Source organism: Kogia breviceps, chromosome 18, assembly GCF_026419965.1.
Source record: "Kogia breviceps isolate mKogBre1 chromosome 18, mKogBre1 haplotype 1, whole genome shotgun sequence".
In the NCBI taxonomy this organism is placed as follows: domain Eukaryota; kingdom Metazoa; phylum Chordata; class Mammalia; order Artiodactyla; family Physeteridae; genus Kogia; species Kogia breviceps.
In genome coordinates, this window is record NC_081327.1 from 5,085,944 (window position 1) to 5,098,465 (window position 12,522).

The window sequence follows — 12,522 nt, forward strand, 5'->3', positions numbered from 1 at the left end:
CAAAAAATAAAAAAATAAAAAAAAAATAGGGGGATGTCATGTGGGAGGAGGGGAGTAGTCAGAGGTGACATTTGAGCTGGCACCTGTGCAATGAGAGGGAGGTGGCTTTGTGAGGTTCAGAGTAAAGTCATTTCAAGTAGGAAGAACAGCATGTGCAAAGGCCCAGGGACAGGACTGAACTTTGCATGTTCAAGGGACAAAAAAAAGAAGGCCAGTGGGGCTAGAGAGTAAAGAGGGGGAGGAGAGGGAGGTGGAGTCAGGCACATAAACACAGTGTCCGCCCACACAGCCTTGTCCTGGAGATCAAATGGGTTAATGCATGTAAAGGCCATTCGGGGGAAATCATAACTGAGTTAACTAGACAAAAAAAGGGAACATTATTCTAGGCAGAAAATAGTATGTACCCAGGTCCGGGAGAGGATAGAAGAATCATGATGAATACAACGAATGAGCAAAGGCCAGAGGAACTGCAAGACAGAAAGATCAAGGGGGAAGAGTGGGCTGGGACAAAGTTAACCAGAACCTTGGGGGCCTTTGGAGGCCTTGACAAGGAACTGGATCTTGTTCCAAAGGCAATGGGGAACCACTGAAGGGTTCTGAGCAGAGGGGTGACCTGATCCGACAAACTTCAAAATATCACTCTAGAGATTGGGATGGACATACACACACTACCATATATAAAATAGATATCTAATAAGGACCGACTGTATAGCACAGGGAACTCTACTCAGTACTCTGTTAATGACCTGTATGGGAAAAGAATCTAAAGAAGAGTAGATATATGTATATGTATAACTGATTCACTTTGCTGTACAGTAGGAACACAGTATTGTAAATCAACTACACTCCAATAAAAATTAAAAAAATAAAACCTGAGCCAAAGTAGCAAAAAAAAAAAAAAAAAAAATCACTCTGGCTGCTTTGTGGAGAATGCACTGCGCTGGCACAAGGCTCAGCAGAGCCGGAGGGGCCAGAGGGGACTGGCTGCTGCAGTGATCCACGCAAGAGATGGTGGCGGACCACAGAGAGAGCGCAACTCCATGAGATATTTAGGAATTGAAAAGGCTGAGATTTGGAACTAGATTGGAAGTGGAGGAGGAATTAAACTCAACTTCGGTTTCTGGCTGAGCAGCTGGGTGGATGATGGTGCCCTTTATGACAGCAAGAAAGTCTTGGGGGAGGAAACAGGCTTTCAGGGCGATATCAAGGACTCTTTAAGGGTGACTGCTGCAGGCGGAAATGTCCAGGATGCTGCCAGATATCCGGGGAGGGGTCTGGGCTTGCACCTAAAGCCTCAGTACAGGACCCTGCACTGTGACAGCTGCGCCTATTACCGTCGTTACGGGGGCATGGGCACCTGGCCATCTTTGGGGTGTGCCGCTCTTCCTCCTAAGTTAGTAGCGACCACCTTTGACGATGAAAGAATCTAGAGAGCTGAAATGGATTCTTTATTTTAGAGATGGAAATAGGATACAAAAGACACGTTAGTCGCCGCTGCAGTACCATCGAAAGAACATCCTGGGGAAAAAAGGAGATGTTCGTGTGTGTGTGTGTTGGGGGGGAGAGGCTGGGGACCAGAAATCTGGGTCCTGGAATCTATGTCCCAAAGGTGGGTGATAGGGCTTGGACTCTTATGTCTGAGAAAATAGGGGTTGGGGGTTATGACTCCTGGTCTGAGGAAGGAGGGGGTGGGGGTCTGGACTCCTGAGTAAGAGGATCTGGCTCTGGATCTGAGGGAGGAGGGGCTGGGGACCCAGACTCTTGGGTCTGGGAAAGGAGAGCCAGACACTGGGATTCTGGGGTCCCAGGGACTCACCACGCCAGCACGACCGCACTGGCTGAGGCTAAGGCCACAGCGGCCGCGAGTAGGCACTGATTGCCCGGCGTCAGAGACTCGGGCCTGGCCAGCAGCTCGCCCAGGCTGGGCGTCCAGGGTTCGATCATCTCCCCCTCCCGTGGCGCCCAGCGCAACACTTCCCGAAAAGAGACCTGGAGCTCAGTTTCCTCGCGCGGTGGCGGACCTGTCACTGCGGGGACGCGCACGTCAGCAGGGCGCGAGCCCCACCCCTCACGTAGCCCCGCCCTGCCGCGCAGCTCCGCCCCGCCCGCACCGTTCAGAAAGAAGTAGAGCCGCGCCAGAGGGCGCTGGTCGTGTGTGATCACGCAAGAGAAGGTCCCGCGGTGCGTGGGCTGCACCGGCCGGATCCGTGCCAGGTATCCTCGGGCCCCCGGAATCTCTCGGAAGTAGGACAGGTCCTGAGTCCGGAGCTGCGAGAGCGGCGAGAGGAGGGTAGCCCCCAGCCCCGAGCCCAGAAGAGATTCTCTCCGCCCGACTCGCCAAACCACAAAGTAAAGCCCCGCCCCCGAGCTAGGCCACGCCTCCCGGAGCCCTGGCCCCACCCTCAGCTCTTATTCGCCGATCTTTCACGCATAGTCCTGCCTCCTAAGTCTTGACTCCGCCCCTTGGGCCTAGTATTTGCTCTCCCGCCGAAAACCTTTACGGATAACCCACCCCTGAGCTCTGGTTCTGCATTGTGAGCTTTGCCCCTTACGCTTAAATGCCGAGACCCTCCCCTTGCACGAAGTCTGAATCTAGACCGAGTCCCATCCTCTGCATCCTGACTCCCCATCCTCTAGTAAAGCATAACCCGCCTCCTAAACTCTTCATGCTGGACCCTCTCCGACTCACACCTCCTCCTGCGAACTTCCAGGAATAGGTGATCTCTTCTTTAGGCAGCTGGAAGTTCACAGTGCAAAAGAACATAGCCTGATGACCCCGAGTCACCGTCAAGTCCTGAACTGAAGACAGGTCCGCATTACCGCCTCGGCCCGCCCACGTCCGGCCCCGCCCCCAGACCACGCCTCCTCCGCACTCAGCTCCCTCTTCTTTTTCAGGTTTCTTGCCCTTCAAGGCCACGCCCCTCACCTGGGCAGTCCAGCGGGAGGTCGCAGACCTTGGAGTAGCACCCTCGGCAGCGGAAACGCCGGGAGACCTCCTGGAGTCCTATGGGACGGGAACGCTGGATCTGGGCTCCCTCCGCCTCCCCTAGCCCGGGTCCCTTCGGCCACCTTAAGGTCTATTTAACCTCCTTGGATTCCACCTGCCAGACAGAATCTGAGCCCCGCCTTCCCTGTGCTCATTGGCCAGCTCGCATCACTCTCCAGCCTCTAGGATTCCTATTGGTTTGCTTTGGTTTTCGGACCCACCTTTTATGAGGTTTGTGAACAATACCCGGTTTACTTACCTTTCCCCATGGCTCGTATTGGCCCCCTTCGGATCAGAGGCCCACCCATCCTCTCCCATTTGTCCCAGGTTTCGACCCCTACCACCTCCCTTCCCCGCAGTTCTGAGCTTTGAATGGTGTGCTTACCGCAGGGAGGGATGCAGGCCTGGACTGCGGAGAGAAAGCAAGCGTTACTACTCTGTAAGTCGCGGCAGGTGCCCACCTGAAGTTCCCCTGGAGGAAACGTTTCTCGGCCGGATGCATTCCTCCAAGGGGACAGAGCCAGGCCTGACGGGGTCCACCTAGGGGGCGGGGCCAAGCCTGCAGCATTCCACCTGTAGGCGTGGCCAGGCCTGCAGCATTCCACTAAGAGGTCAGGCACAGGCCTGCTGCTAGCATCTAAGACGGGGTGGGGGGAAAAGGGCGGCAGGCCTGCTGCTCTCACCAAGGAAGCAGGGCCAGTTCCGGTGTATTCCGTCAAGCGGGGCGGGCTTAGATCCTGGGCGATGCTCGGAGGGGACAGAGTCTAACTAGGGGGCCCAGTTAGAGCTGTGGTCAGGCTGGAAGTAGCCCCTAAGGCGGCCCGGTTGGAAAGGAAACCTTTCAGAGAGTGCACAGGGCCAGACACAGAGATCCAGGAAGAGGCCCCGGCTAATCTGGGACAGAACCGTCCTAAGAAGCGGTCCCAGCTAGAGATAAACTTCCGTCGGAGGTGCGGGGCCGGATCCAGAGTGGTCCAAGCAGAGGAAGAGGCTGTGTCCCGAGTGACCCACCAAGGGAAGCTCGGCTCAGAGATCGGGCCAGGGGTTTGCGCTGAAGGGAGCAGATGGGGGTCTCGGGAGTGGGGCTTTCTAATTGTGCCCGGGGGGAAGGAGATGGTCTATTTTACCTTCTTTAAGCTGTAATATAATCTTCTGCATTTTCTCCGCGGCATGAGGAAAGGCAACCCGAAAGGACCCTGGAGGGTAGAGGGAGTCCTTGTAGTAAAGACCCTTCCCCAAGGCTGGCCGAGCTTGACGGGACTCGCTGTCCTAGTGCCTGTGCCCCTCCCCCAACTCCTCTCCGCCCCCATGTCTCTGGTACCTGCCACATCCTCCTACCCTGTCTACCCCAAAGGCTGACAAATCCCCAAATCTCCTTCCTTCTGCTGACTCTGGACTAACCTCTCTGATGGAACCCCTCAGCATCATCTGTGTTATCTTGTTGAGGGGAAAGGGGAGGATAAAGGTCGCATTGCTTTCAAGGCCTACGAGGCTCTATATGGTCTGGCTTACTCTCCCTCTCTCTTCCATCTCTAATACCCACCTTTCATTTCCCCTAATATGAAAAGAACCATATTCTCTAGCACCTCAGGGCCTTTGCACATGCCACCTTCAGTTTCCAGCACATCTCTACCCCTACTCCTACTCATCCTTCATGTCACACCTTGTGTCACCTCCTTAGAGGTTTTCCCTGACCACAAGTGTAATCTAATCCAGTCCCCTATTTTTGTCTCTAATGGTGCCCCATTCATTCCATTATAGCTCTCACCAGTTTGCAAATTCATATTTTACATATACATGGTGATCATTTAAGTCTGTCTCTTAGTGCTGTGTCCTCAGAACCCCGGAGAGGGCCCTGAGTCTTAGAAATAAGTTTGTGTAGAATGAATTCCAGGATCCAACTGGAATGGAGACCACAGCTGGAGGCAGTGGCCCCAATCCATCCTTTGGATGTTATATTTGGCCTGGAAAGTATTTTTAAAAATGAACCAGTTGCCATCATAAAAAATTTGGGAAAAGTAACATAAAATGTTTGGCATCCCTTTAAGAAACTTGGAAGAGCTGTAAGAGAGATGGTTATTTCCATGAGGCAGCAGTTAGCTGGAGCGTAGTAGCAGCCTCCCCCTTCAGACAGGGCACACACCCACTTTTACAGAGCTCCCAGCCTCTTCATTTCCATCCCTCTTTCACTCCTTTTTTTCCCCTTTCTTTTCTTTCTCTTCTTTTTTTTTGGCCATGCTACACGGCACCATGTGGGATCTTAGTTCCCCGACCAGGTATCGAACCTGTGCCCCCTGCAGTGGAAGCGTGGAGTCCTAACCACCAGGGAAGTCCCTCACTCTTTTTATGTTCTCTGTCCTTATGGATATTTGAGTTTTGACCACTGCAATGGCCTCCAAACTATAATGTTTTGGGGCTTTTTCAGAGTGGGTGGGTGGAATGATTTACAGGTGGAGGTGGTTCTGGAAACCAAGAAACGTGGCAGGGTCCTATGGGCTGAACTGTGTCCCTCCCAAATTCATATGTTGAAGTCCTAACCCCAAGTCCTTCAGAATGTAACTGAACTTAGAGTCTTAAGGAGGTAATTAGGTTAAAATGAGGTCTTTAGGGTGGGCCTTGATCCAATATGACTGATGTCCTTAGAAGAATAGGAAATTTGGACACAGACACAGAGGGAAGCCAGTCATCTACAAGCCAAGGAGAGAGGCCTCTGAAGAAACCAACCCTGCTGACACTGACTCCTTGATCTTGGACCTCTAGCCTCCAAAACTGTGAACAAATAAATTTCTGTTATTTAAGCCACCTGGTCTGTAGTATTTTGTTACAGCAGCCCTAGCAAACAAATACACAAATTGTGTACAATTTGTGTACAAATTGTGTACAAATACACAAATTGCCAGTTGCCTCAAAATATCTATTTTCTCTTTAGTAACATAATACTGCATTTTAGCTGAGAAAGCACCCTTCCCGGCTTCAGCTAAAAGACTACATTTCCCAACCTCCCTTGCAGCTAGTTGTGGTCATGTGACTTAGCTGTGATCATATGACCGACTTCTCCTTGAGATTAAGTGCAAATGTCATGTGTGAGTTACAGAAAGTAGCCTTTAAGAGAGAAATGATGCCATATTATTGATACTTCCCCCTTCATTCTGTTGCCTGAAACTTAGATTTGATGGCTGGCGCTCTGGCAGTTATGAAGGACCATGAGGATAAGGGGGTATACCCTAAGATGGTAAGGCAGAAAGCTGGAAGGGGCTTGGGTTCCCAGGAAAATGGAGCTGCCATCCTAGCCTTAAGTGCCTACCTCAAGACTTATTTTTTATGGGAGAAATAAACGTCTAGCTTACTTAAGCCATTGCAGGTTTCTCTGCAATTTAAAACCATACAAAACAGGAGGGAATTGAGAATACTGGTAAGAGACTGGCTGAAGTGATGATCATTGGGTAGAAGCTGGAGGGGGCACTGAAGCCAGGAAGCAGGTTCAAAATGAGGGGTCAAGGACTTAGTGGTCTCTCCTTGGCCACAAGGCAGGCATGTGGTCTGGAGATGGCAGGATGGTCAGGAGGATGTGGTCTGAGTCGGGTGCTCAAATGAGAGGCCAGGATGTTGGAGGAGGCATCTAAGGAACATCTGTGGACCAAAGCAAATGACTCACGGGGAAGGGATACACCAAGTCAGCCATGGGGCAGGGGAGAAGCATGGGAGTAAAGTAGGGATGGAGTGAAATATCCAGAGAGGCCAAGGGGCAGGGGCTATATCACAAGGGGGCACGGGTGGATGTTATAAAGTCTCCCCCCAAAGAGGCGCTTCATTAGGAACTTCAACTGTTTCTGATCATCTGGGTTTGAGTCCTGGCTCTTCCAATTATAAGCACACCTGTCTCACACCTGATCCAGCCATCACACATCCTCCTCCCTATGTGACCTCGGCCAAGTATTTAACCTTCCTGATCCTCAGTTTCCTCGTTCATAAAACGGGGACAATATTGGCATCTACCTCACGGGGTTGGCGGGGAGGATTTAATGTCATACAACATAAAAGCATTCCCCTTCCAAACTATGTGCCAGGTGCCATTTAATGACCACGTGGGATAATGTCTCTAAGCGCTTGGAATGGTGCCTGGCACACCGTGTTATAGAGGGTCACCTACTGGCATTACCATCCCCAAGTTTGAGATGGGGAAACCAAGGCACAGAGAGGTTGGGAAGGTGGCCCAAGGTCACGTAGCTAGGTTTGAACCCAGGTGGTCCAACTCCACAGCCTCCACATGCAACTACTACCTGTGGTACACACACTGCCCTCCTTGACACCATATTATCCATTCCATGGTTTATATACACTAACAGTGTCACCTGCCACCACCAGGAGCCACTCTGAGTCAGCACGTCCATCTCTCAGGTCCTCCATTTGGGAGAGACCCGGGAGTCATCCTCGATTCTTCCCATACCCCTCACCCCATATATGTCTGGTCCAGACAACTCCTGGGTCCATCCTCCCTGTCCAGCTGAGCCCCAACTTGCCCATCTGGAAAATGGGGCTATAAAACCCCACCTCATAGGGCTGATACAAGGATATCCCTTAGGAAGATAATTAACAAGTAACTCTGCCAGGACTTCCCTGGTGGTCCAGTGGTTTAGACTCTGAGCTTCCACCGCAGGGGGCACGGGTTCGATCCCTGGTCAGGGAACTAAGATCCTGCATGCTGCACCACGTGGCCAGCAAAAAAATATATAAACAAAACACAGCATCTTCCCCGTAAGGGGCAGGTTGTTCTGGGCCCACCTGAACCACTGCACCTGGTCCGAGCCACCACTGACCTCACTGGTCTCTCTGCTTCTGCCCTTGACCCACGTGGCCTTAGTCAGACCCCCTCCTTCCTTAAAATCTTCCAATGGCTTCCCCGTATCAAGAGCAAAAGCCGAAGAGACTGGCTAAAGTGATGGTCATTGGGTATAAGCTGGAAACAGGAGCCACCTTGGCTAAAGTCAGACCAAGGGCCCACCATAGTGGTTCTCAAAGTGTGTCCCTAGAACAGCAGCAGCAGCTCCTGGGAACTTGTTAGAAATGTCCATTTCTGGGCCCCACCTCAGACCTACTGCTCAGAAACAGAGGGTGGGGCCCAGGAGTCTGCATTTTAATAAGCTCCCGGGAGATTCTGACATACACTGTGGGGCTAGAGAACCACTGGCCCCAGGGCCTTTGCACTGGCTCTTCCCTCTGCCTGGAAGCTCTCTCCCCAGGTTATCTGCATGGCTCTCCCTGTCCCCTCGTCCCAGTCTTTGCTCAATTGGACCTTCTCATTTGTACCTCTTCTGATCACCCCAATGCCCACCCCATTCCGTCCCCCTTCTGTTTTCCTCCACAGCACAGATCACCAACTGACATCAACGGCATTTCACTGATTATGTTTAATAATCAACATAAGCAACCTGAGGGCAGGTGTCTTGCAGTTTTGGTCACAGCTGTGTCCCTGGCACATTCAATAAATATCTGTGGAGTAGGAGCTTCTCCCAGCCTCTAATCTCCCTCCAGTCTGTCCTCCATATGGCCCCAGAGGATCTTTCTACACCCAAGCTGACCCTGCCCTTCCCCGGCTCACAGCCCTGCTCCTTCAGGACAGAGTGTCAAGTCTCCCTGACTCCCAGCGGAACCCTGGATGTCTCCCAGGCCCCTTGCAGTCACTACATCCTCGCCCAGCTGGCCATCTGCCCCCACCCCTGCTCTTCCTCCCAGGCTCCCCGTCTCAGGGATGACCCACTGCCCCCTCAGGCATGGAGCCAGACCCCGGACACGGGCCCTAACCCTCCTCTTCCCCTTTTCCTGAACAGCTCCTCAGATCCAAGCCCCGTCCCTCCTGCCCTTGACTCTCTCTACCCTATCCCCTCTTCTCCACCTTCACAATCCCCGCCCCAGCTCTGGCCTCCTTCACAGCAGCCTCCACCCAGGCCTCCCAGCCTCCACTCTCTCCCCCGCTCCAGTCCGTCCCACACACAGCCCTCGCCAGGGTCTTCTACACCCAGAGCTGGACTTGTTTCTGCTCTTTTCAAAACCTTCTGTGACGAGTTGGCCTACAGGGGGAGAAGAGGCACCTCCTGGAATCCTCCTCCCTCCTCCCCAGTGAGCTCTGAGTTCCTCAGCTCTCCCTTTGGGGGCGGGGGATCCGCAGCTGAAGTCTTCTCCGTGCTGGATCCCCCGGGGCACCCCCTGGATAGATGGGAACCTCCTCAGGCTTAGGGATCTTTGTCAAAAAGCTCCACGGCAAAAGCAGGAAGAAAAAGAAGTAACAGCTAAGATGGAGAAGTAAGTGCAGAGCCCCCAGACCACTGATGTGAGCACTCTATGCTGCAAAAGCAGTGAGCGCTCCTACCCCCCCCCCTCCGGCCCACTGTGGGCATGGGGGTGGGGGAATCCCGTGTCACGTGACCGCGGTGGCCTTCTGTGATCACTGCTCATGCTGTCTCCCTTGGCCGAAAGGGTCGCCCCAGCCCTGAGGTCCCTCCCCACCGGCACACGCACGTGTCTCTCTAGAGTGTGTCTCACCCACCCCAAGGCTGTCACATGTGCCTGTCTCCCTTCACAGCTGCCACCTGAATCATCCTCTCTCCCCCTGTTCCTACCTGTCTTCCGGCCCCCTAATAGCCTCACGTGTCAAAAATGTGGAATTACTTTGTTAACTGTAGGGAATATGTGTGTTTTATCCTAGAGGAAGACCTCCTCCCTGAAGTCTGTCTCACTGCGGGGGGTGGGGGGGAGGGAACCTCCCTCTCACTGAGCTCGAGGCCACCCTGGGAGGCAAGGAGATTGTCCCATCCCTCAGATGGGTAAGTTGAGGCCCGGGGGGGAGGCGGGACCGTGATGTATCCAGAATCTCATAGCCAGGAAGAGGGCAAGCCACACAGTGAGGTCAGAACGCACATCTCCCCGATCCCAGCGGGCTTGAGACTCTGCGTCACTTCTGCACTGTCCCCACTAGCCCCTGCCCTGTCTCCCCGAGAAGGCTGCCCAGCTCCCTCGGCTTCCAAGCGCCACCTCCTCCGAGATCACTGTCAAGTTCTGGGCTTTCCCCGCACAAACATCCATCTCGTGGGGGCTCCAAGCCCACACCTCCCACCGCTGCCGGCCCCGCCCCACTCACCCTGGGCAGAGGCCACCTCCTGCAGGGAGTGGGTCATCTGGGTGAAGGCGTCGTGCAGGTGGCTCCTTTCATCGTAGTCTGGGGGTCGGAGGCAGGAGCTGGGGCAAAGCGGTTCCCCCAACACCACATCCCCAAAGTGGACCTTCCTCTGCCTCTCTCTGAGTCTCTGTCCTCCCATCTCCGAGTCTCTGGCCCCTGCAAAGTCTCTGCCCTCTCACCTCTGAGTCTCTGGCCCCCGCAAAGTCTCCGTCCTCCCATCTCTGAGTCTCTGTCCTCCCATCTCTGAGTCTCTGGTCCCCGCAAAGTCTCTGCCCTCTCACCTCTGAGTCTCTGGCCCCTGCAAAGTCTCTGCCCTCTCACCTCTGAGTCTCTGGCCCCCGCAAAGTCTCCGTCCTCCCATCTCTGAGTCTCTGTCCTCCGCAAAGTCTCTGCCCTCTCACCTCTGAGTCTCTGGTCCCCGCAAAGTCTCCGTCCTCCCATCTCTGAGTCCCTGCCCCCCCCAAGTCTCCATCCTCGCGTCTCTGAGCCTTTGTCCCCCTCAGTCTCTCCAGGCCTCTCTGGTCCGTCCCTCCCTCCACATGCACCCCTCGGGGCCCTGGAGGATGCTGGGTGTCTCCTCACTGATTTCAGTGTCCAAGAGGCCCTTAAAGGCATCTGTTAAGGCCTCCTCACACTTCTTGAGGTCGGGGCTCTCCAGGCCGGCGAAGATCTGGCAGATTTGTTGGCGCTCGTTGTAAGACGTGAAGCAGAGGAGACAGGCCCAGGCGGAGGCCCTGAAGACCGTGAGGGCCACCAAGGCGGACGGCACAGCGCTCCCTGGGGCCAGAAGGGCCATAGCGGAGGGCCTCAGCCTGTGGAGAAGCTGGAGACTTTTGTGAGGTCACCGTGGTGTGGGGGAGGGGCTCAAGATACGGGGTCAGAGGTCGGGTTTCAGTCTCCAGTCCAATGTCAGGCTCCAGGGTTTTCAGGGAGGAAGGGAGTGTGGTGTCAGGGGTCAGGGGTCGGACCCCAGGCTGATGGCTGGGCCGGATGCCAGGCTCCCAAGAACCTCACCTGTGACCCTGGACGTCCTCACAGGTTAAAGGGTCTCAGGGACCCAGAGGCCGGCAGTGCGGTGTGCGGGGTCCCGCCAGGCCCTGGGGTGTGGTAGTGGCGTGCAGAAGAAATGGACGTGGCACAGAGACACCGTGAGGGCCCGAAAGACAGAAACCAAGCCACGGAGAGACATCAGGAGCGTCAGAGACTCAGAAAGCACCGTAAGAGACAGATGGAGACAGGGTCTCAGAGGTCACTGTGCAGAGACCCAGCAGGGATGGAGAGACAGAGAGAAAGCAAAGCAGAGATATCTTGATGGGAGAGAAACTCTTTGAGGGAAGGGGGAGGAAGGAATGAATGTAGGGACGAGGACACGAGGAACAGCCCAGCCTCTCCTCCCAGGATCCCTGCGGCAGCCCCTCTCCCCAGCCTGGCGGGGTGGGGCAGGGGACCGGGGGCAGGGGTCCCCGCCGGGCCGTCCCGTGCAGGGCGCAGCCTGGGGAAAGCTAGGAGGCCGTATAGTGATCTCCGTGGGTGTCCTCCTCAACTATACAACCTCCTACCTCAGCCCGGGGGGCGCGGCAGGTGGACAGACGGATGGACTGGACGGACAGACGGGGGCCAGGGAGGGCGGGGAGGGCCGGGGAGGCCCCAGCCGCGATGGTGAGCCCCCGACACGGACCCACAGACACGAGCTTGTGTGCGGCGAAGGCCCCGCAAGGTCGGTTCTACGGGTGGGTGCCAGGACCCAGGAATCCGGGCCCCCGGCCCCCTCCTCCCCAAGGAACCCAGGAGTCGGCCCCTCGGCCCCTTCCTCACCAGGGACCCAAGAATTCAGGCCCCAGGCCCCTTCCTCCCCATAGGCCCCCGCAATCCAGGCCCCCTAGCGCCCTCTCCTCCCCCAGATTCAGAAGTCCAAGTCCACAGCCCCCTTCTCCCCCGGGGACCCAGGAAGCCAGGCCCCCCCCGGCCCCCTCCCTCAGACCTGGGAGTCCGGCCAGGCCTGCCTCCTTGGAGAAGACACAGCCTGGCTTCCTGGATCCCGGGTCAGAGGGAACCTCACCTGTTTTGGAGTTTGGTCCATTGGACAAACCTACCTGTCAGATTCAGAAATCCAGGACGGTGTGGAGACGGCCCACGGGATGTAAAACCGTCAAAGCCTTTCCGGGTATTTTTTCCCCTCTCTCTTCCCTTCTTTTGGCCTCTCACAGCTACGATCCCTGAGCGCTGATACCACCCCGGGCCTCTGTCATGTGGCAGGCAGGGGCTCGAGGTGCCATCAGCAACCCCATTTTGCAGGTGGGAAGGCTGAGCCCCAACCAGCTGGTGAGTGGGAGGGGCCAGGCCTGCAAGGCGGCAGGACCAG

General features: G+C 55.2%; 1 protein-coding gene across 3 annotated transcripts; it reads right to left on the reverse strand.

Annotated features, from left to right (window-relative positions):
• Window positions 1–1,435: 1,435 nt before the first annotated feature.
• SPACA6 (sperm acrosome associated 6) lies at window positions 1,436–11,341 on the reverse strand. Of its 3 annotated transcripts, none has more exons than XM_067018945.1 (9): window positions 10,743–11,341; window positions 10,122–10,199; window positions 4,114–4,182; window positions 3,372–3,395; window positions 2,927–3,004; window positions 2,690–2,799; window positions 2,112–2,268; window positions 1,817–2,021; window positions 1,436–1,518 (listed from the first exon to the last, which is right to left on the reverse strand). In XM_067018945.1, exons 1-9 carry the CDS (start codon window positions 10,954–10,956, stop codon window positions 1,485–1,487), a joined length of 969 nt encoding a protein of 322 aa, XP_066875046.1. In that variant the 5' UTR covers window positions 10,957–11,341; the 3' UTR covers window positions 1,436–1,484. The 3 variants fall into 3 exon arrangements, with proteins under 3 accessions (XP_066875046.1, XP_058900170.1, XP_066875045.1); XM_059044187.2 differs by having other exon boundaries at window positions 1,817–2,027; XM_067018944.1 differs by having other exon boundaries at window positions 1,817–2,268.
• Between the last annotated feature and the right edge of the window lie 1,181 nt (window positions 11,342–12,522).

Bases quoted from the DNA above. Each gene is read 5' to 3' on its own strand.
- SPACA6 (XM_067018944.1), bottom strand. From the start codon at position 10,956: ATGGCCCTTCTGGCCCCAGGGAGCGCTGTGCCGTCCGCCTTGGTGGCC. The intron at 3,005-3,371 runs GTAAGCACACCA...CCCGTCCCATAG, and splicing joins GGCCTGCATCCCTCCCTGCG to GACTCCAGGAGGTCTCCCGG. The intron at 1,519-1,816 runs GTGAGTCCCTGG...TTTTTTCCCCAG, and splicing joins AGTGCGGTCGTGCTGGCGTG to GATGTTCTTTCGATGGTACT.